The sequence below is a fragment of the Vanellus vanellus genome (assembly GCF_965231255.1).
Source record: "Vanellus vanellus genome assembly, chromosome: 1".
Lineage (NCBI taxonomy): Eukaryota > Metazoa > Chordata > Aves > Charadriiformes > Charadriidae > Vanellus > Vanellus vanellus.
Window position 1 is genome coordinate 200,043,419 of NC_138905.1, and position 21,035 is coordinate 200,064,453.

A 21,035-nucleotide genomic window follows, 5' to 3' on the forward strand; every position below is an offset into this window, starting at 1 on the left:
TACAAGGAAATCCCTTTGCTAAGGGCTTACAAAACACAAGACAAATGGCTTCAGCATCGTGAAGTTATAATATAATCCTACAGCTACTGTTTTTTAACAGCTCAGTTTGTCATTCAGCAAAATTATGGGCAATAGATTTGGACAAAATCTCAAAATATACCATAAATGCTGCCTGAAGACTGTTCTTCTGGACATCCTGGTTAGTCTTCTACTTCAACAGGAAGACCTTCAAATTTTAACCCATATGTAGCTGAACTACTGCCAACAGACACCACTGATCATTAAAACCTGCCTCTGTGACGAAAATAAAGGCCCATCAAAAGTTTCTGCTGTCCATAAAAGCTTCTGAAGTAAATTTTGAAATCTAAAATCTCGCAGTCCATAGTCATTAAGATTTAGTTATAAGCATGAGCAAAAGCCAACATCAAAATGAAGGCAAAGTGAAACACAGAAAAAACAGGATCCTCATGAAAGGCAGCCCACTTACCTCTACAAACACTCACCGTATACATGCTCCTCTGTCACTGGAGTCATTTGAGGGACTGAGATGGCACTGACCACATTTACCCATGGCCAGTCTGAACTTGATACAGCACAAGAGAGGAGCCTACAACCTTTTCAGCCTCCCTTTCAGCTGCCCTATTTTCTCAGTCACTATGAGAATGGATAGTCCAGATCTGCAGCCTCAAGCCCTGCCCTCAAAGTGCTACAGCAGACAGGAGTGCCACATTATCAACCCAATCCCCTCTTGGTCCACAGATCCTTCTGCATGCCCATTCCTTTCCTAGATTTCCCACCTCCCAAAGTACTAAGCATTCTCATCCACAGTTTGACTCTCCTTCTGCCTCAGTCAAAACCTCTCAACCACTCCAGACCAGAATCCCCAATTAACCACTTCTCCTGTCCCAGAACTTCCTCTACAAGTTTCAGATTCCACCCAAATTAATTGCTCCTGCTCACTCAGCTGGCAGTATGGCGCCTACTTGTCTCTCAGTTCCTCCTATCCAGATATGCTTCATTTAAGATCTCTCCCTCCACAATTTCTGCAGCCAACACCCCTCTCAAGACATGCACACTCCATCAGTTCTTCATGCAAAAAGCAAAATCCTGCCTCCTGTGTTTAACCATGCTTTTTAAACAAAAATAAAATTTAAAACCTTACTTCTGAGTTAAACTCCTCTTGTTAAGACCTGTACCAAGATGAATCTCAAGAGCAGAAATGGAGGAGGGGGAGGGGGAAAGTGAAATTTTGTCTAATAGTTGGAACATTAGGGAATATGTATTAGCCACCTAAATGACAGTGACTTCCAAAAGAACAGCAATTGTTGACACTTTAAGTTGGGTCCTATAACCAATCTTAACATTTTACAAAGGGAAGTACAGACATAATTAAAACTTCAGTCAAGAACCCATCCTGTGAACATCTGGAGACCATAATTCAAAGTGAAAAATTGCCACACTTCGGAAGTCAACAGGATCTGTTCTTTTCTTGGATCGTTTACTTGAGGTGTAGAGAACACCACCACTACTAAAACAGTATTGGAAAGCACTGGTTGTGAATTGCAAATGAGGAAAAATTAATTTGATTGCTTTGCTTTCAGTGGATGACTTTACCAGTAATAGATTTTTCTCACTAAACATGAGATCTGCCAATAGCTAATGCAAAATGTTAGATATTTTGGTGTATCCAAGCTCTGCTTCGTATGTATGTGGAAGGTGGATAGGAGGCAAAGCGTGCTGCCTACCTGCTCCTAATGTCCTCCCCCACCAAAATAGAAGTCACACAACCACAGAACAGTTGAGGTTGAAAATCATCTAGTCCAACTCCCTGCTCGAAGCACGGTCAGCAGAGCGGGTTGCCCAGCACTGTGTCCAGTTCGGTTTTTGAGTACTTAAAAGGATGGAGGCTCCACAACTTCTCTGGGCAACCCGTGCCAGTGTTCAACCATCTTCACACTAAAAGTGTTCTCTAAGTGCTTCCCAGCAGCTAGTTGAGATTCAATCATAAACCATTTGATTTAGTTGCTGCAAATGAAGAGGTTATTCCAAGCTATGGAACAAATAAGCTTTTCAACTCTTCAGCTAAATAAAGCATTACGTTCTTCAGCCACCAGTATTCAGAGCTCAAAACTTCAATAAATTTTAATGGATGTTAGTTTATGTTAATATATTGAAATCAGCCTGCTGAGGGAGGACTGCTGCATTCTAACATTAAGCACATCACCCCTAGAGAAGTCAAGCTGACAGGTGCTTGTCAGTTATCTTTCAGGAGGCAAAATAAGTCATAAAGTTGATTTGTGGGAACATACTACTTTTAATACTGAATTTTATTTTTTTTAATTTTTTAAACACTTGCTACTCTAAAACAAGTGAAAGACAGGTTGTCAATCTTCTGTCAGTAAAAACAGTGACATGGTAAAGCAATATTGGAACACTATTCTGATTAACATGACACAGTAAGTTTTAGAAATAAAATAATACTTCTCTAGTGTTTTCTATGTTACCGTTTTATTAGATTTTTAACAACAGAGAAACAAGCAGGAAAAAAAAATCTGAAGTTACAAGCACATATCTTTCAACTTAAGAGCTGATTTCTGCACTGTAAGACAGTTATTTAAAAACATGAGGTGCTTCCTAACATATGGGCAACCTAAATATTTAAAAAAGAAAACAAACACCAAAGTAATTATGAAGTCTTTCCTTCCAAGGCTCCCTCCAACCACAGAAGCTGTTGAGGAGAAATTTAGTCATGATGCTACCTTACTGAATAGGTTTTAACGTCAACTAAAAGAAATGCCTCTTTCTAGCACTTCCACAGTTCATATTCATAGAGCTGTATATTCAGTTGCCCACAAAATAAATTTCCAAGCATTGTGAGAATTTATCAGTATTTCACAAATAATTGAAATAGCTCTACCCAAGTTCTGCAGTTATTACATGAAACATCATCTTCCCACATCAGTTTATAACATCTCTAGCAGAGACTAGACATCAACTGAATTAATTACAATTGATTTTCACATACTGCATAAAAAGGTGTGCATCAAACATTGAATACGCTGACCCAAAGGTATCTTTTGTCAGCAGTCAAAATACTCAGTGCTGTAACAGAAGAGAAATTCAACAATAGTGCTGGCTTGCCTGAAGACTGGAAACAGTGTTTATTACTTTGGCTAGTTTCCTTTCACATATGAGTCTAAAAAGTACAGCTTTGCGTTGCATTCTTTGTCCCACAAGTATATGGAAGAACACATTGCAGTTAATGCACTGTAAGTCTTTCCATTAAAAGGGTTACAATTTTTCACACCATGAACATGCATTATCAAAGAGAAAAGGTAGAGCAATGTCATCACCTGGCATTCAGATGTCAGTTCTGCAAGATACCGGAAGAAAGGTGACACTATGGCTGCCCCAAAGGGAGCCAGCGCTGCACTAATGCTCTCCTCAGGGTCCTAGGTAAGGACTGAAATGCCCCACAGAACTAGGTGGTGTTTTGTGAACTGGAATTCACCCAGGACATGACCATTTTATCACAACATGGAGCAGAAGACAGCGATTCCATATACCCATTTGTAACTGGATTAATTAGCATTAGAATCATGCTCCCCCCCCAACACTTTTTTTTTTTTAAAATAAGCAAAAGTGGCAGGCTGTTACTGACCAGGTCTTGATTCTTATCTGCCTCCTCATAGTACATCCAGCACTATACCTAATGCCAAAAAAAGCTAACTTCCTAACTCAACCTGATTCAGCAGTGGTAAAGAGCAGTTACACAAAGCTGTAGGCAGTGTGCTCAGGTCTGTATGTAAACTAGTGAAACTCTGAGCCAATGGCCAAACTACCCCAAAAAATACTAGAAGGCAAGTTGGTAGACATTGCTCTCCGTGTGAAAGTCTCTTAAGTCCCCACAGGTCACACTTCCTCTCTTACGTTGTACAACAAAAAATGCCTGGTATCACTTGCATATGGGTCAAAGAAAGTATCTCTATACCTGTGTACAGATGGTTTAGACCCATGTAGGAATAAAATTTCAGCCTGACAGGTAACATCTGAATGAATGGAGAAGCCAAAGATACAAAAATACGAAACATTTAAATGAAAGAAGTGGTAATGCAACTTGAAACACGGGTATGTTAACGTACAGACCGAAATCTAATTAAGAAAAACCCAGTAAAGGAGTACGTATACAGTTTTAAATATGTTGTTGTCTTCAACAACAATCAGATGTAATTTATTATTTCTTCCCCATATATGCAAAACTCCAGAAAAAAGAACCATGGTGCAACAGGTCCTGTTGCAGAGAGCAGCTTTTTTCACTGGCTAGAGTCCTGCAGCCATCAGACCAAACGCCACTGCCTAAAGTAAGGGAGTAATTTGTGGAAGCTTTTTTCAAAGCCTTTGCTCCATGACTGTGTTTACTATGTAAAGCATCATTGTATTTACAGGTACAGGATGCAAATGCTCCTAGTCCTCCCTCCGGTAGATTCTCTCCTCCCAAGTGAAGCGGAATCCCCTAGTAGAGCTTTTGCCTTATATAAAAGTGCACAGTTTCATAGAGAACCCTGCTCACTCTGCCTGTGCTCCAAGCCAGCTGGCTACAAACAAACCCAAATCTGAAGACATAATAGAAAAAAGCTCCACTGAGAGCACATTCCTTTTGGATAGGAACTTGTTCATGTCTCCTGAAAGGAGCAGAGGCAGAAGCAAGCCAAATTTGCATGCAACAGCACAGAACTGCCAGTTTTTGAAATCCGCACTGACCTCGCAGTACAACATTAAAAAACAGTGTGACTGCAAGATAGACCTGTACTTGCTCCCTCTATGCTTCAAGCTGTGGGAACACCAACAAGCTCTGATGCTGTCAGCAGGACATAATACATTAGCTCCAGCACAGCATTTTTCTGTGATCATTTCCTTGCTCCCGGTTGGCTTGAAACACAGGCAAAACAAACGCTGTCTGCAGAAAAAACCCTCTGCAAACGTGACAGATTTTAGACTGCAGACAAGCCTGGTGGTAGACTTCACTCATTAAATACCATGTATTCATCTGTTAAAACAAAAGACACATCATTTATTTGCATAGATCTTTAATTTGACACTTTAGGGCTGTGTATGGAGACTTCTGATGACCCTAGAAATCCGCTAAGGGAAAATTGTAGGATATGGATTGTCTAAGTAGCCAGTTCCTCAGCAACAATTGTAAAAGGATCTGCATACGCCGTGTAACAGGCAGATTAGCCCCAAGACCAAATCTGGAGAAACGAAAGCTAGACATTCCTAGTTAGTCAGACAAGTGAAAAGGGTATTAGCCACACTTTGGCAATCACTGTACAATACCAAAACGAGGCCTTATCAGATATACTTGAGTGCAATTAGGAGACATTTGCCATTCTTCTCAATTTTCTGAAACTGAAGAATATCAATACTGAGCAACAGCCTGATAAAACAGTAAGTGAAACTAAATGACAATACAAACACAAGTTAACTATAAATAATATTAGACACTAAATCAGCAACTACTGCTCAAGGAAGATCAGAGAATCACTTGGAAACTTCTCTGAAAATATCAGATGTTTAGCAGCAATCAAAATTTTATAAATTCTTAGGGAACTAATTATAAAACAGAAAAAGTCTGTTTTGATTATGATCTGAAGTCCTCAACACTCCACCTTAAAAAAAAAAAAAACCACTCAACGTACTCTAACTTACATGTCCAAAGCAGAAATAACAATGATCAGAAATACAAAAGGGTTTCTATCCAAAAAGAGGACTAACAGATCAGGACACTCCAACCTGGAAGATATTACTAGGAGAACACAATAAAAACTTAAAGTCACAGATGATTACAGAAATACACAAGACAAACATCTTTATTTTTCATAACTCAAGAACCAGAAATTATCAAAGGGAAGAAATAGGTCAGCTTCTATTGTGGGACATTCTGCCACAGGTCTTTGGGCAAGAAAACAGTGCAACCCTTATTTGAACACATCTAAGCCGTTCTGCAGATGATAGGTTTACAAATGCTCATTATACAGGATGATTCAGATGGCCCTCCAGCTCAGAAAATCCCTGAATCACTGACTACTGGAAAGGGGAACATGCTGTGTTTCATGTACTCTTTACCTAAGCACAGGCTATTTCTTATCATCACAAATTGAACACCGGACTTAGTGGGACTCATAGCCTAAACTCCATACAGGCTATCTTACATTCTTAAACCATTTCCTTTTACAAAGTGAAGAAACTGATGAAGCAAAAAATTCTTTTCTAGGATCAGAGTTATCAGCACAAACAACAGCTGCTGATTGTTAAACACTCTCTGAAGAAATCTCTTTTCTCATTCATTAAGAAATATTATTCTTCTTGCAAGCACTCCAGGCATGCTCCTAGAATTGCTACTCGTGGTGTCAGCTAACAGGTGTACTGTACTGTCAGCTATGTATGGAGCCGACACTAGCTTGCCTCAACAGCAGCCTACAGGTTTATTCAGTGAATGCCATTCTTCTGATGTATGTGCTTAATTTCATTCATATGAGTTGATCACACACATATATAAAGGAAAGGCTTAAGAAATATTGGCACATTAAAAAAAATGAAATTTCAGTCTAATATGTCATTTGATGACAAGAGGCTTCATCCTGTACAACTTAAAGCCAAGAATAACTCAAGTGCTAGTCTTGTTTCTTGCACCAATTTCATCTTAGAAAAAAATCCTGGTTTTCTATGACAGTTTTTTCATTGGTTGCTTTTTTGTTGGGTTTTGTTTGGGTTTGGGAGGCTTTTTTGGTGATGGGTTTGGTTGGGTTTTTTTGTTACACTTATAAATCTTAGAGAGGCTTTTGTATAAACTTCAAAATATAGAACAGCATAAAAGCAATTAAGTACCATTACATCATTATATTACGTAAGTGGCAACATCCTGTATCATAATTTTGCTATTTAAAACAAGTCATCTTAAAGCTTTTCATTTATTCATTTTTTCCATCAGGAATCAAATACTTGCAGGAAGTTACAGATACTTACTTAAGCTGCTTAGCTGGCGTATGATAGCAGCAAGGGTACTATTCGTTACACATTCCAGTTCACTAGTAATTCCCTCTGGCAGAGCTCCTCGGCAGAGATGCCGTGGTTCAATGTTCCTTTTCACCAGAGGCATGGCTCACAACCTGGAATTTACAGAAAAACACTTATTATATTTACAAAAATTAAATTAAGAGCTATGAATCTGTCTACCACACATTAGTTTTCTTTCTACAAAATAGACTTCACCTTTCTTCTTTTAAAGCACTTGCTTCAGCACTCCTACAGTAAGATACTGCACAATTTGTACCGAGGCACTGGAGTTGCGCGCTCAAGCCAGAACATAACAAGAGCACTGCAGATAAGCCCAGCTGATACAGTCCTTGTAGATAATGCACACCAAATCCAAGGCAAAAATAGAAAAATCCCCTGTCTACACAAACCTGTGCTCCAGTACCAGAATCACTGAACTTTAGTGCACATTTGCATTTATAAAAAGCCGGCTGTCCCCACAGGAGCGGCAGGAAAATCGCTGTCTGGAACAAACTGGCTTGCTGCCTTGGCAAGCTGGCCACCGACAGACTGTCCGTGCATTACAGCCCCCTGACTACATCAGACACTGACCTACCCTTGCTCCAACAGGTTTTCAGTCAAAATGATAAACTCATCTGACAGATACGGGCAAAGGCCTCCCAGAAATAGGGTGGGAGAGAATAAGGAAGAAGCTGCAGTAAGAGGAAGAAGATGGTTTTCCACAGGTGGTGGTAAGAGCACATATTGAACAGATTTTGATAGCATGGCAGATGCAGGAAGACATTTGTCAGAGAAAAAAAAAGGCTGTCAGAACTGGTTTTCTTGGAAAAATAGAAGAAACTAGAACGGGGAAAACAAATACAAAAAGAGATCTAAGTGTCACAAAAGGACACAATGGCATAGAAAACACTATCCTGCAGAGAACAGCTTTGAGAGCAAGGATGCCCAAGTAGGACAGAATTCCCCCACAAGGGAAATGAGAGCATATAACAAAAATTCTTAAGCACTTTTCTTTAAAATGGCATTCACACAATTACAAGTCAATTTGATTAGCTTTTTCTAAACACTGACAATTCAATGTCCATGCAGTACTTATGAATAATAATTCTAATAGATCATGCAGCATTGAAGTTTTCTGGAATGAGAAGTTACTGTGTTACCAAGGACATAAGTTCATTTGTTAAAGACTTAACTGAAAAGTTCTTTTTTATTGCACAAAAGCAATTCAAGTAACCTTTTAATTTCTCTCATTAAAATCACATTAGTAAATTAAAAAGACCTTTTTGCTTTTCAAATGTTGCATAGTAATCTCTGTAATGACTTCTCAAGAACATTTCTAAAAAATTAAACTTAAGTAATTAGCAAAAAGCAAATTATTTAACTGTAAGATTATTTCAGAACAGGCCAGGAAGAAATAGGCTCATGACTTCTAAGTAGGAGTCTGGAATTTTTTCTTACATCTTTCTTAATATAAGACAGTTTATTCAAATATGTCAGAATTTAAAGCCAGCTCAGTTTGCTAAATTTTAAACAATACATCAGATGTAAGAGAGGAACAATTTTATCTTATATTAGACCAAAAAGCTTCTTGTTTCTGTTCTATATTTTCATATTCCTCTACAAACAGATGCATTTTAAAATATTACTTAATATCCAATGCAGTCAGTTTTCTGAACTTGATCAAAAATAGGTGAAAACTGGAAATTCACAATTCTTGAAGAGCAATATCTAGCAACATCACACTGCAAACAGACTAGCACACTGCAACTATGAACTAAAAGTCATTATGAGGAATTATTTATGGGCAGGAAGCTGCATCCCGCAGCCTGAGGGGAATGAAGCAAGATTTCAAGGCCTTGGGGCGGATGGTGAAGGACTCTGGGGCCCAAGTTATTTTCTCTTCTCTCCTTCCATCTTCACGTAATGATGTGGGATGGAATGGAAAAATTAAGTCAGTAAATGATTGGCTTCAGGACTGGTGCTACAGGCAGGGCTTTGGTTTCTTTGATAACAACTGGTTTTATAAGACACCGGTCTGGACAGTGACACGTGGGAAAGGTTTATCTCACAGGGGCAAAAGGATGCTGGGGCAGGAGCTAGCAGGGCTCATTTGGAGGGCTTTAAACTAGATTTGAAGGGGGATGGGGTTGTTACTGAGCTTGCATTGGTGGGGCAGCACTCCAGAATTGATAAAGGCCAGGAGGCCTCCCATACCCATAGGGTGAAATCAGTGTGCTCAGCTCGCTCCCTGAAATGCCTGTACACCAATGCACGCAGCATGGGGAATAAGCAGGAAGAGTTAGAAACTCTTGTTCGGTCAGGAGATTATGATCTGGTGGCAATTACAGAGACATGGTGGGACAGCTCACATGACTGGAATGTGGTCATGGTGGCTATGTCCTCTTCAGGAAAGACAGGCCAGCCAGGCGAGGTGGTGGAGTTGCCCTTTACGTGAGAGAGCAACTACAATGTACCGAGTACTGTCCACGTGCAGTTGAGGAGCAAGTTGAGAGTCTGTGGGTGAGGATTAAGGGACAGGCTGGCAGGGGTGACACTGTTGTGGGTGTCTATTACAGGCCACCAGATCAGGGGGAGGAAGTTGATGAAGCCTTCTATGGGCAGCTGAGAGTGGCCTCACAGTCACAGGCCCTGGTTGTCGTGGGGGATTTTAACTTTCCGGATGTTTGCTGGAAGGACTACTCAGCCAGCCAGCCTCAGTCTAGGAGGTTCCTCCAATGCATTGATGACAACTTTCTGATGCAAATGGTGGAGGAGCCGACTAGGAGAGGTGCACTGCTGGATCTCGTCCTCACTAACAAGGAGGGTCTGGTGCAAGGAGTAAAGGTTGAAGGCTGCCTTGGCTGCAGCGACCATGAGATGGTGGAGTTCATGATCTCGGCTGGTGGAAGCGGAATAGCAAGCAGAATTGCAACCCTGGACTTCAGCAGGGCAAACTTTGGCCTTTTCAAACAATTACTAGGGGAAATCCCGTGGACAAAGCTGTTTGAAGGTAAAGGTGCCCAGGATAGCTGGTCAGCATTCAGGGACTGCTTCTACCAAGCTCAAGATCAGAGCATCCCGACACGTAGGAAGTCAAGGAAGGGAGCCAGGAGACCTGTGTGGCTAAACAGGGAACTGCTTGGCAAGCTCAAGTGGAAGAAGAGAGTTTATAGATCATGGAAGGAGGGGCTGACCGCTTGGGAGGAATACAGGGCTGCTGTCAGGGGATGTAGAGAGGCAACTAGGAAAGCTAAGGCCTCCTTAGAGTTAAACCTGGCAAGAGGGGTCAAGGACAACAGGAAGAGCTTTTTCAAATACATGGCAGATAAAACTAACACCAGAGGCAATGTAGGCCCACTACTGAATGGGGTGGGTGCCCTGGTGACAGAAGATACAGAGAAGGCAGAACTACTGAATGCCTTCTTTGTCTCTGTCTACTCTGTCGGGGGCTGTCCTGAGGAGTCCTGTTCCGCTGAGACCCCAGATGAAGATGAAGTCAAGTCAATGGATGAGTTTGCCTTAGTTGATGAGGACTGGGTCAGAGACCAGTTAAGCAACCTGGACACCCATAAATCAATGGGTCCAGATGGGATGCACCTGCGGGTGCTGAAGGAGCTGTCTGAAGTCATTGCTGGACCACTCTCCACCATCTTTACCAAGTCTTGGGAAACGGGCGAGGTGCCTGAGGACTGGAGGAAAGCAAATGTCACTCCAGTCTTCAAAAAGGGCAAGAAGGAGGACCCGGGTAACTATAGACCGGTCAGCCTCACCTCCATCCCTGGGAAAATGATGGAACAGCTTATCCTTGGTGCCCTCTCAAGGCATATGAAGGATAAGAGGGTTATTAGGGGCAGTCAGCATGGCTTTTCCAAGGGGAAGTCATGCTTGACCAACCTCATAGCTTTTTATGAGGAAATAACGAGGTGGGTGGATGATGGCAGAGCGGTAGATGTGGTCTACCTTGACTTCAGTAAAGCATTTGACACGGTCTCCCACAGCATCCTCATGGCTAAACTGAGGAAGTGTGGACTGGATGACCGGATAATTAGGTGGACTGCGAACTGGCTGAAGGAGAGAAGCCAGAGAGTCATAGTCAATGGGGCAGAGTCCAGTTGGAGGCCGGTAAACAGCGGAGTGCCTCAAGGGTCGGTACTGGGGCCCATATTATTCAATATATTCATCAATGATTTAGATGAGGGAATTGAGTGTACTATCAGCAAGTTTGCTGATGACACTAAGCTAGGAAGAGTGGCTGACACGCCAGAGGGCTGTGCTGCCATCCAGAGAGACTTGGACAGGCTGGAGATTTGGGCAGGGAATAACTTAATGAAATACAACAAGGGAAAGTGTAGGGTCCTACAACCCCAGGTTCCAGTATAGGATGGGGAGCTACCTGTTAGAGAGCAGTGTAGAGGAAAGGGACCTGGGGGTCCTGGTGGACAGCAGGATGACCATGAGCCAGCACTGTGCCCTTGTGGCCAAGAAGGCCAATGGCATCCTGGGCTGTATTAGAAGGGGGGTGGTTAGCAGATCGAGAGAGGTCCTCCTCCCCCTCTACTCTGCCCTGGTGAGACCGCATCTGGAATATTGTGTCCAGTTCTGGGCCCCTCAGTTCAAGAAGGACAGAGAGCTGCTGGAGAGAGTCCAGCATAGGGCAACTAAGATGATTAAGGGAGTGGAGCATCTCCCTTATGAGAAAAGACTGAGGGAGCTGGGTCTCTTTAGTTTGGAGAAGAGGAGAGAGACTGAGGGGTGATCTTATTAGCGTTTATAAATATATAAAGGGGGAATGTCATGAGGATGGAGCCAGGCTCTTCTCAGTAGCAACCAATGATAGGACAAGGGGTAATGGATTCAAGCTGGAACACAAGAGGTTCCACTTAAATTTGAGAAGAAACTTCTTCTCAGTGAGGGTGACAGAGCACTGGAACAGGCTGCCCAGGGAGGTTGTGGAGTCTTCTTCTCTGGAGACATTCAAAACTCGCCTGGACGCCTTCCTGTGCAACCTCATCTAGGTGTTCCTGCTCCGACCGGGGGATTGGACTAGATGATCTTTTGAGGTCCCTTCCAATCCCTAGCATACTGTGATTATTTCACTGTGCAGTAAAATTTTCATAAACATAATTAGTAAGAAGTAAACTAATAGGAGCATAAATCAATGCTAAAGCAGCCAATTCCAAATCTTAGTATTACTCCAACACACAAGCTACAATTTTTATTTTTCTCTGTAACATTAACACTGTCATACAGACCAAAGGTATAAAGACTACCTACAAGTATGACAACAGAATTCCCGAAATATTGCTGGGTGACTAGACATCTCAATACTGTCTTTTCTTGGAACAAATTTTTATGTGCAATTCCCCAGTAAAACACTCTGGTGAACAAGGCAACCATTCTACTGGATTTGGGGGTTGTGGAGGTTGGTTTGTTTGCTTTAAGAGAATTACTGGGAATGTGTTTTGCTACACACATTCATATTCTCAATTTCTTTTTTTTAACTGATATTACTTAAATTCTTATATGAAAAGACCAGAAGAGTCGCAGAATAAAGCCTAGTTTCCTATGGCTTTCTGTCTAGCATCCTCAGAGCTGCCCCCCCACCACACACACACCCCTTTTGTAGTTTACCTGACTTCCCCACCACCCCATGCAATGCACTGGGGGCAGTCGGAAGCTGGCTGCACACTGTCCAACTAATTGCCTGCTACCTCCTGAAACACCCACCACACTGAGTATAATCAAAATGCCTTTCACCAGGAGCACTAATTTAAGTCCCTTCTCCACATCATGTTCCTCCTTGCCTATGAAAGCTAATTTGAAGAAAATATACAACTGCAGTTTGAGTTTTTCCTTTTCTCATCAATTCTTTATGAACGGGTCCAATGCATTCAGGAGCTAGCAGGGGAGACCGACTGACCCAAGACATCCCATTTCTTTAAAGAGCAGGCTAAAACACACAGCAGTGCTGAGAGCGGGGGGAAAAACAAGTTTAATTTGTGAATGCATGATTTAAATTATTACATATCCACCTCATTTCAGTGTGAAGTTTAATTCCAAAAGGTAAACTGAACAGTGATGAGTAAATATATGCCACAGATTAAGCAATGCACTAAGTGCTTCTGATCAGAAGGAAAAATAAAAAAGGCTTGCCATTGCAATTATAAGTTTTTTCTAATTTAAAACCTTCAACTATCTGAATCAAACATCAAACACTTACAGACCCATTCAGCCTTAAACCGCACAGTATTTTTTTAAACTTCTGACTTAACTGCCAGATAGCAATGGTGGCGTTTATCACTGTGTTGCAAAATTTTCTCTTTGACTATTAGAAACACATCTGTTCTTTATATTTATTTACCATCTTCAAGAAAAGCAAGGTAACATATAATCCATTAATAAGTGAAAAAGCTCTTATTACTATGTGTCCTTGCCACTAAAGCATTACCACCCTTTTCTTCACCACACACAACTAGATAAACTTAATCTCTCAAAGAAAATTCAGGTGAAGTGAGGCTAAAATCTTTTCAAACTATCTGTAACAGGAGGTTAAAGAAGAAATCCAGACAAAATAAGCCTCTGAATTACAGGGGCTTCATCAGGCTCAACCAGTCTGCGGCAGTATGTTACCAGGTGCAGAAAAAAACAAACAAACAAAAAAAACCCCCCCAAAAAAAAAAAAAAAACACAAAAAAACCCCAACCACCTTTGGCAATGGCAGTTCCACTGCCTTCCCAATTCATCTTTCACCTGTTTCAAGTCACACTTCAGCCCCAGCTTATTACTAGACAAGACGTTCGTTATGATACTCTGTCATTGTATTAAACACATTGGCATTTGGTAAGTCATACTTAACCTCTGTGTTGTAAAACTGGAGTAACAACTTCTTTTGGTTCCTATCCCCAAATAAATGGAAAACATAAGGCAAAGAAGTTGCTAATTTTCAAAGAAGTTATTTTCAAAAACTGTATCAGTTCAGAAGATTGGGACCAATCATAGTTGACCATTTTGTTTACCCTGGCTAAGTACGCAATACAGCTATAGACTTACAGCTAGGATAAATAGGTCCAACTCTGCTCCCTGCATGGAGCCACCTATGCCTGACACAGCTGGCTTTAAACTGCCAGCTGCATCTGGCACAAGAGGTGAAGGATCTAGAAAGATGATGTACTGCACACATATAACTGGCTGCACTAGAAATGTAGGAGACATTAGTGACAGACCAGAAAAACAGGAGCAGGAGTCAAAAGGGGAAGAAGAAAACTTAGAGGGTAAGATGTCATTTAACAGCCTTCTAGTACATAAAGAGGGTCTTACAGAAGGGCTGGGGAAGGACTTTTTACAAGGGCACGTAATGATGGCTTCAGACTGGAAAAGGGTAGATTTAGATTGGATATTAGGCAGAAATTTTTCACTCTGAGGGTGGTGAGGCACTGGAACAGTTTGCCCTGAGAAGCTGTGGATCCCCCACCCTTGGAGGTGTTCAAGGCCAGGTTAGATGGGCCTTTGAGCAACCTGGTCTAGTGGGAGGTGTCCCTGCCCATGGCAGGGGGGTTGGAACGAGGTGATCTTCAATGTCCCTTCCAACCTAAACCATTCCACGGTTCTATGATAACATCTTATTGGACGCAACATCTGGTTGGATTGAACTCTGACTGGAGCACAAACTAACACTGCTCTCCAAACCCTGCAGGCATCAGCAACTGCACCACTAACCTAACTCGATTTCCACACATTCTGAAAGGACAGGACATCAGAAGCTTGGATTAGCTTAGGTCAGCCCATTAAAAATTCACATTAGGCATGCTCCCTCGGTACTCTTGCCTCCCTTTTTCTTCTGTTTTTTCTCTTTATAACAACTTGCATAACTGCCTTTTGTTTTAAAATTAGAAGGCACTTAACCCACTAGTTATTGCTGTAGAGGCAAGCGGGGTACAGAAAGAGATAATCAAAGCACACTTCCCCTGCAGTTGCGGGAGTATCGCTCCAGGTCAGCTTGGACCATCCTCCTCTGGACAACAGCTGTTAAACTACATGTAGGAAGTTTGACATTGTCTTGGCAAATCAGATTTAAAAAAAAAAAAAAAGAAGCAGAAAGCAGATGTACAGTAACAAACATGAAAGACGACAAACACAATGTACAATCTTTCCAAACAACAGCAGAGCACAGCTATAATAAGGGACAAGCTGGGGTTTCAAGTGTTTGAGTAACTGGCAAAAACTCAAAGCACCAGCTGTTCCACAAACCTGCCTTTTGCCCTTTCACATCCCCAAAAAGGCACTGTAATTTACACTAGCACTAAAAATACATAGCTGAATTTCATGGTTCTTTAATATTACAAGTTCTTTATACCACGAAATGAATGCCAATTCATTATACAGCCCTTCTACTTGTGAATGTTTCCTTATTACATTTTCTCAATGACATTGTTCAATTCCTTTTTTAAACTCTTAAGTGGTTTCTTCTCATAGCCTTTAGTAAAATAGAACAAAGCTGAACATTTTTACCACGAAAAAGAGCTTTCCATACATCCATCCTAAATTCTCCCTGGATATATTCTATTATTTTCAGGGAGCTTTAGCGCTTTTCATTGATGCATCTCACAGAACCATATAAAAACAGAAAAACTACCACAATTCTCCTCTTATGGAGAAGAAAAACAAGAGATAGATTGAATATGCAGCTTGTCATAAGCAATGTAGCGGATGGGATTTCATTCAAAATTAAACACCTAAATGTGTGACACTACACATATATATGAGCTCAGTGTCCACGTCCCTCTTTAGAGATCAGCAGAAGCCTGGAGAGCAACTAAATCACTGCATCTATTGATAGATAGATACAAGGATGACACCTCACTGGTAAGCTCTGCTACGCACCCACCTAAATTTAGGTGTCTGAATCTAGAACTGAATTTCATCTTATCAAAACCATCGAAACTGTTGGTTTCCTCACCTCTAGCCCCATAATCAAGTTATGCTACCTCCTCATCACACTGTCTCTATGCCTAGGGCATTTCAATATCTCAATTGTTCACAGGCAGTTAAATTGTCCCATACCTCACGTTCTCACGCTCAATTCAACAGGCTAAATTTCCATCTCTGAAGAGCATCCAATCTGGTAATACTGCCCATTTTCCTATTCAAGTTTGAAATTCTAGATAGTCTGCAATGGCCCCACCTTCAAAACTTATGTATGTGCTAAATAGGAAGAGAAGGGAAATCAGGAAGATGAAAGACCCCAAACACTAGTTTTGTACATGTCCTCCATCCCCATTTTTTTTTTCCAGGGAGTCCCTATTATCACAGATCTCCTTGTCCTCCAAAGGCCCCCCATCTTTCACTACTGAACACAAATGAGGGGCTACATGGACAGCAGACTGCTATTCTCTTAACTCAAGGGAAGGAAAGGAATACCCATGTCCTTATTCATGTACCTTTCTGTTTTTACTTTGGCCTAAATAATGATGACTAGGAATCCAATGTTTGGGAATCTTTCCTAGTTATCATCTGTGAACATCATCTACTTTTTATCAGTACTGACAACTTAAAAATAAATATACTGGAAGCAGCAAATAATCTGGAAATCATTATTTTAAGTTCATGATCCATATAATGTCATTCCTCTGTCCTTTTTAAAGCTTGGGTGTTGTTTGGTTAGAGTGAAGCTAGTTTAAAAAAAAGTTTCAAACAACATTTTGTATACTGCAAAAGAATACAAGATATTTTGTATACTGCAAAAGAATATAAAATATTTTGCCATCAGTTACTGTATAACACCGCTCCAATGTTCCAGAATAATTCTGTATTTATCAAAAAGCATCTAAACAATCGGCAACTAATTTTTATAGTATCTTCTAGTTATCCATTTTATTTTTCTTATAGCATCTTCTACGTATTCTAGTTCTATCAAGTATGCAATTTCTCTTTCAGCCAGGTTACTACGGAAAAAAACATCAAAATAAAGTTTTACTAAACATCATAATTACGCTTTAAGTACTAAGGTACTTTAATTCCATTAGAGATATCCCAATTTAAGGGACAAACAATGTATTTGTTTTATTAATACACATTTTTTTTCATGTTTCCCCTAATTTTTAATGCACCTCTCTATTTTGATACGGAGTTTGCTGAAGCAAGGGCAGACATTTGTTAGAAGTATGTACAGTGCCTAATAGAATCCTGTTCCTTAACGATAACTAAAAATCAAGAACAATTTCATTCTTATCCACAGCAAACCACATCTTTCAACAAGACAATACATGTAAAGTGAAATGCCTAGAAAATGCCCATCTCAAAAGAATAGCTAGAATTTAATATATGGCCAACTCTATCAATGTCATTTCCCCAGATCTTCCTCCTGATCTACCTGAAAGGCACGACAGTCAAGGCCAGAATGAAAATGTTTGGGTTCTTTTTTTTCCTTAGCAGCAGACCACCACTTCTGATCTTCCTCTCACATCATACCAACCTGAGTATTAGCAATGATGAAATGGGCACAGAAACCCCTAAAGCAATTTTGTTTCTTTAATAGAGCTCTTATTTTAATGTTTGTTGCAAGAAGCTATTTCTGAAGGTTCACCAACTTAGAGGGTTGTTTTCTTTTTTTATTTGGCTGGGTTTTTGTCTGTGCTGAGCTCTTCAGGGCAGATTTTATGGTCCAGTGATATTATGAAGGAAATCAAGACATTAGGCAATGACAAGAGAAAGGACAACAGGGGAGGGCATGGTGTTTGGTTTTGTTTATTTACAACCTAAATATATTTTATGGACCTACATTTCCCTAGCCAACCCTCCAGATCTCCAAAAATCCCATGAGAAGCATAACAAAAGTTTCAAGTCAGTAGTCACCTCTGCTAACACTGTAGGCCTGCAACACAAACTATACAGAACTATTAAAAGGTGAACCCATTAATTCAGAAATTCCTCCAATTAAAAAAGTCAGGAGAGAAAAAAGTAAATGTATCTCCACAGCACTGAACATTTACATTTGCAATTACCTTAATAAATTTAGTTTTCAGAATTTCACACTAACAGTAACTCTAAACAAGCATACACAAGATGACTTTCACTAATGAATGAAAAAAAGAGTCCTGAGAATGATTTAACCTGAAATTAAATAGCTATTCTTTCTATGAAATTACAGATTGTAAAATAAAAGGGGGGTTCAGCAACTCTGAAGACAAGTCAGAAATCTGCCTTATTTTCTCTAAACCTTGCTGGATGACTTTTTTTTTGGCTTTTGTTCTACAACCCCATCTTTGCATTACCTGTTGACTGTGGTTCAAGATGATGTTTGTGCATCTGCCATGCTCCAACAGTGTTAAAGGTCTCATCAACTTCCATTTAAGTAAGTACTCATGTCTATAATTCACTGCTTAATAAGCATGTCTCAATAAACAAGACTGAGGGATTGTTTTAAAGAAATTATTGCTTTAAATTTTTTCTTCCCAATAGAAATTATTCCAAAACTACAATCCCAACACTAACTTTTCTCCATCACCACATTTTTCCCCAGCAGTTTCCAAGGAAATAAAAAAAAATATCATTATGGAGTACAGACAGATTATGATAAAGTCTCATCTTCTGCTCCAGAATAAAGGATCATATACATTGCCTTCAATTAAGTGGCTTCACCATTGTTAAAGGAAGAAATAGAAGTATTTCTCGCTCTCTGCTAATGAAGGAAGCATACAATCAGTAGCATAACTGAGGTTACTCCATTGTTTTATCTCCATTTCTGGATATAAAACTGTAGTTCTTTCAGGCCCAACTAAAGCATATCTATGGAATATCATTTTTTCCCTGTATGAAGTTTTCTCATTGTCCAAATTAATGGATTTTGCAATTTATATTCACAGCACTTTGTCAACTGCCAAATACACAAAAATATTGCCAGTAAATTAGTTTGGATTTTTTTTTTACTACTCATTTAAATCTTTATACTTCAAAAGATGCTTTAAAATTTTTTAAAGATATAGGAAAACATAAACATACTGTGTTTTTCATGTTGAAGGACTTTCTTTTCTAAAAAAAAAAAAAAAAAAAACACCAAACACCACTAATAATTTACTTAATCTCATCACTTCATTTCTTCACAGGATAAACTTTCCCCGGAACATCTGTGACTATCCCTCAGCTAGTTATAACCTTTCTTCTTTTTCTCATGCTTATCTTTTCTCTGAAAGCAGAGATCTTTGTTTGGTGTCGTCTTCTTCTGATTCACCTTCTCACTTAGAATAGCTTATTGCACAACAGTAGTAGTAGTAGTTTCAGTCTTTAAGCATCTCATTCTTAAATAGACTTCTTGAATTTTAAGGACTGGGAATCTGACATTAGATTCTTTTCCTTAAAAAAAAAAAAAAAACACACAAAACACCAAAACAAAACACAAAACAATGGAATAAAACCGTGGTCCCACTGAAGCTATTTGTTAAGCCTTTAAATAAGATTTCTCCTTTACTAACACATTTTAATCTTCAATATCTATTTAAGAACAGATTTGCTTACCTGAAATCTAATACAGGTTCACAGATTGCACAATAGCTTGCTGTACTAAATCCAATCACTCTGCCAGCATCAGATCCACCTGCCCTTTTCTACTCATCCTGTATCAGAATACAGATGATCCAGGACACCTTCACACATGAAAAGGGTCTCTCGTTTCAAGATCATAAGCTATCCTTTCTCTAACCAAAATTTTGTTCATTAAGCCAAAACACTAATCATGCTTTCTCTCGAAAGAAATTAGGCTAAAGGGCACTAAAGAAATCCAACTGATTAAACTGGAAAACATCCACATGTGGTATGTCTGTTGCTATAAAAAACATCAGGGTAAAAAAATTAAGTACACAAAGAGCATAGACTGAAAAACTCCAGAAAACACATGTACAGAAGCTTCCACCCTCCAAAAAAAATTATATCTGGTTTAACAGAACGATATAACGTGATACTGCTTGAGCATAAAAGGTGGCTGGTCACATCAATACAGCATGCTGAACGGGGAAAAAAGTTTACTTGTGCCTGTACGGGTTCATGTCCAGACTAAACACCATTAGATTTATTAATTGTTATGTATAAATCACATTTTCTCTTCTGTCTTCTTTCCATATCCACGTGGATAATGTAACCACACATGCAATGACGACAATTCACATTGTTGCTTTCCGCTGAACAAACAGTGACCAGTTTAAAGTATCAACAAGAGATGCCGACATGTTAATCTTGTTCTTAGCATGATGGCTGCTCATCCTGCTTGTAGTCCCTTTCCAGATGGCTCAGTGTGAAAGGGATGGTGGGATGGGGAAGAAGGAATATTCCATACTGTTCTGAACATCTGTTCCACTGCGTTTATACATAAAAACACCTTACTGCGATTATCAATTTTACTATTTCAACCTAATACTACTAGACTAACACCATGTAAGTGTTATGCATGTGGATGAGAAAGAAAAATGTCTGTTCAAGTCACATAAGAGCATTTGTTTCGTTTTTTCTGTCTTAAGAATGGACTTGTTTCAGTAGGTGAGTACTTACGCTGCACTGAAAACACATTTTTCTTTCATATGACCTTTCTTGAAATCTGTATTATACTCCAAGATTTTATTATCGTCCCTTCTCCTATTCAAGCAAACAGAATTGAACTGAGTCACCATTTGTTTCCCTTTAGTTTTATTTGTTTGCCTTTTCAGTAAAGATACACACTACACATTTGTTTGAGCTTGTTTAAATTGTATTTGAACTGTTTTGCACAGCAACTCAAAAATATTTTGTTTGTGCATATACAGATATAGTGGTAGCTTTCTGTTTTTTAAGCAGAGGTGAAAGAAAGAAAAAGAGATAACTATCTTACCACAGCATACAGTCTAGCTCTCAAATAACATTTACCCTTTAAAAATACCATCCCTTGAAAAGAAGCACTCAGCCAGAACAAGGAGAAGGAACTCGGCATGGAGTTAAGAAAGTGAAGGAAGCAGCAC

The 21,035-nt window shown here is 39.8% G+C and overlaps 1 protein-coding gene across 1 annotated transcript in view; it reads right to left on the bottom strand.

Annotated features, from left to right (window-relative positions):
* WASF3 (WASP family member 3) overlaps nucleotides 1–21,035 on the bottom strand; it is a 51,068-nt gene that overhangs the window by 17,713 nt on the left and 12,320 nt on the right. Inside the window, exon 2 of the mRNA XM_082487249.1 lies at nucleotides 7,027–7,169. Coding sequence (XP_082343375.1) covers nucleotides 7,027–7,159 — 133 coding nt within the window. The 5' untranslated portion in view covers nucleotides 7,160–7,169. The remainder of the gene's footprint in view (nucleotides 1–7,026; nucleotides 7,170–21,035) is intronic.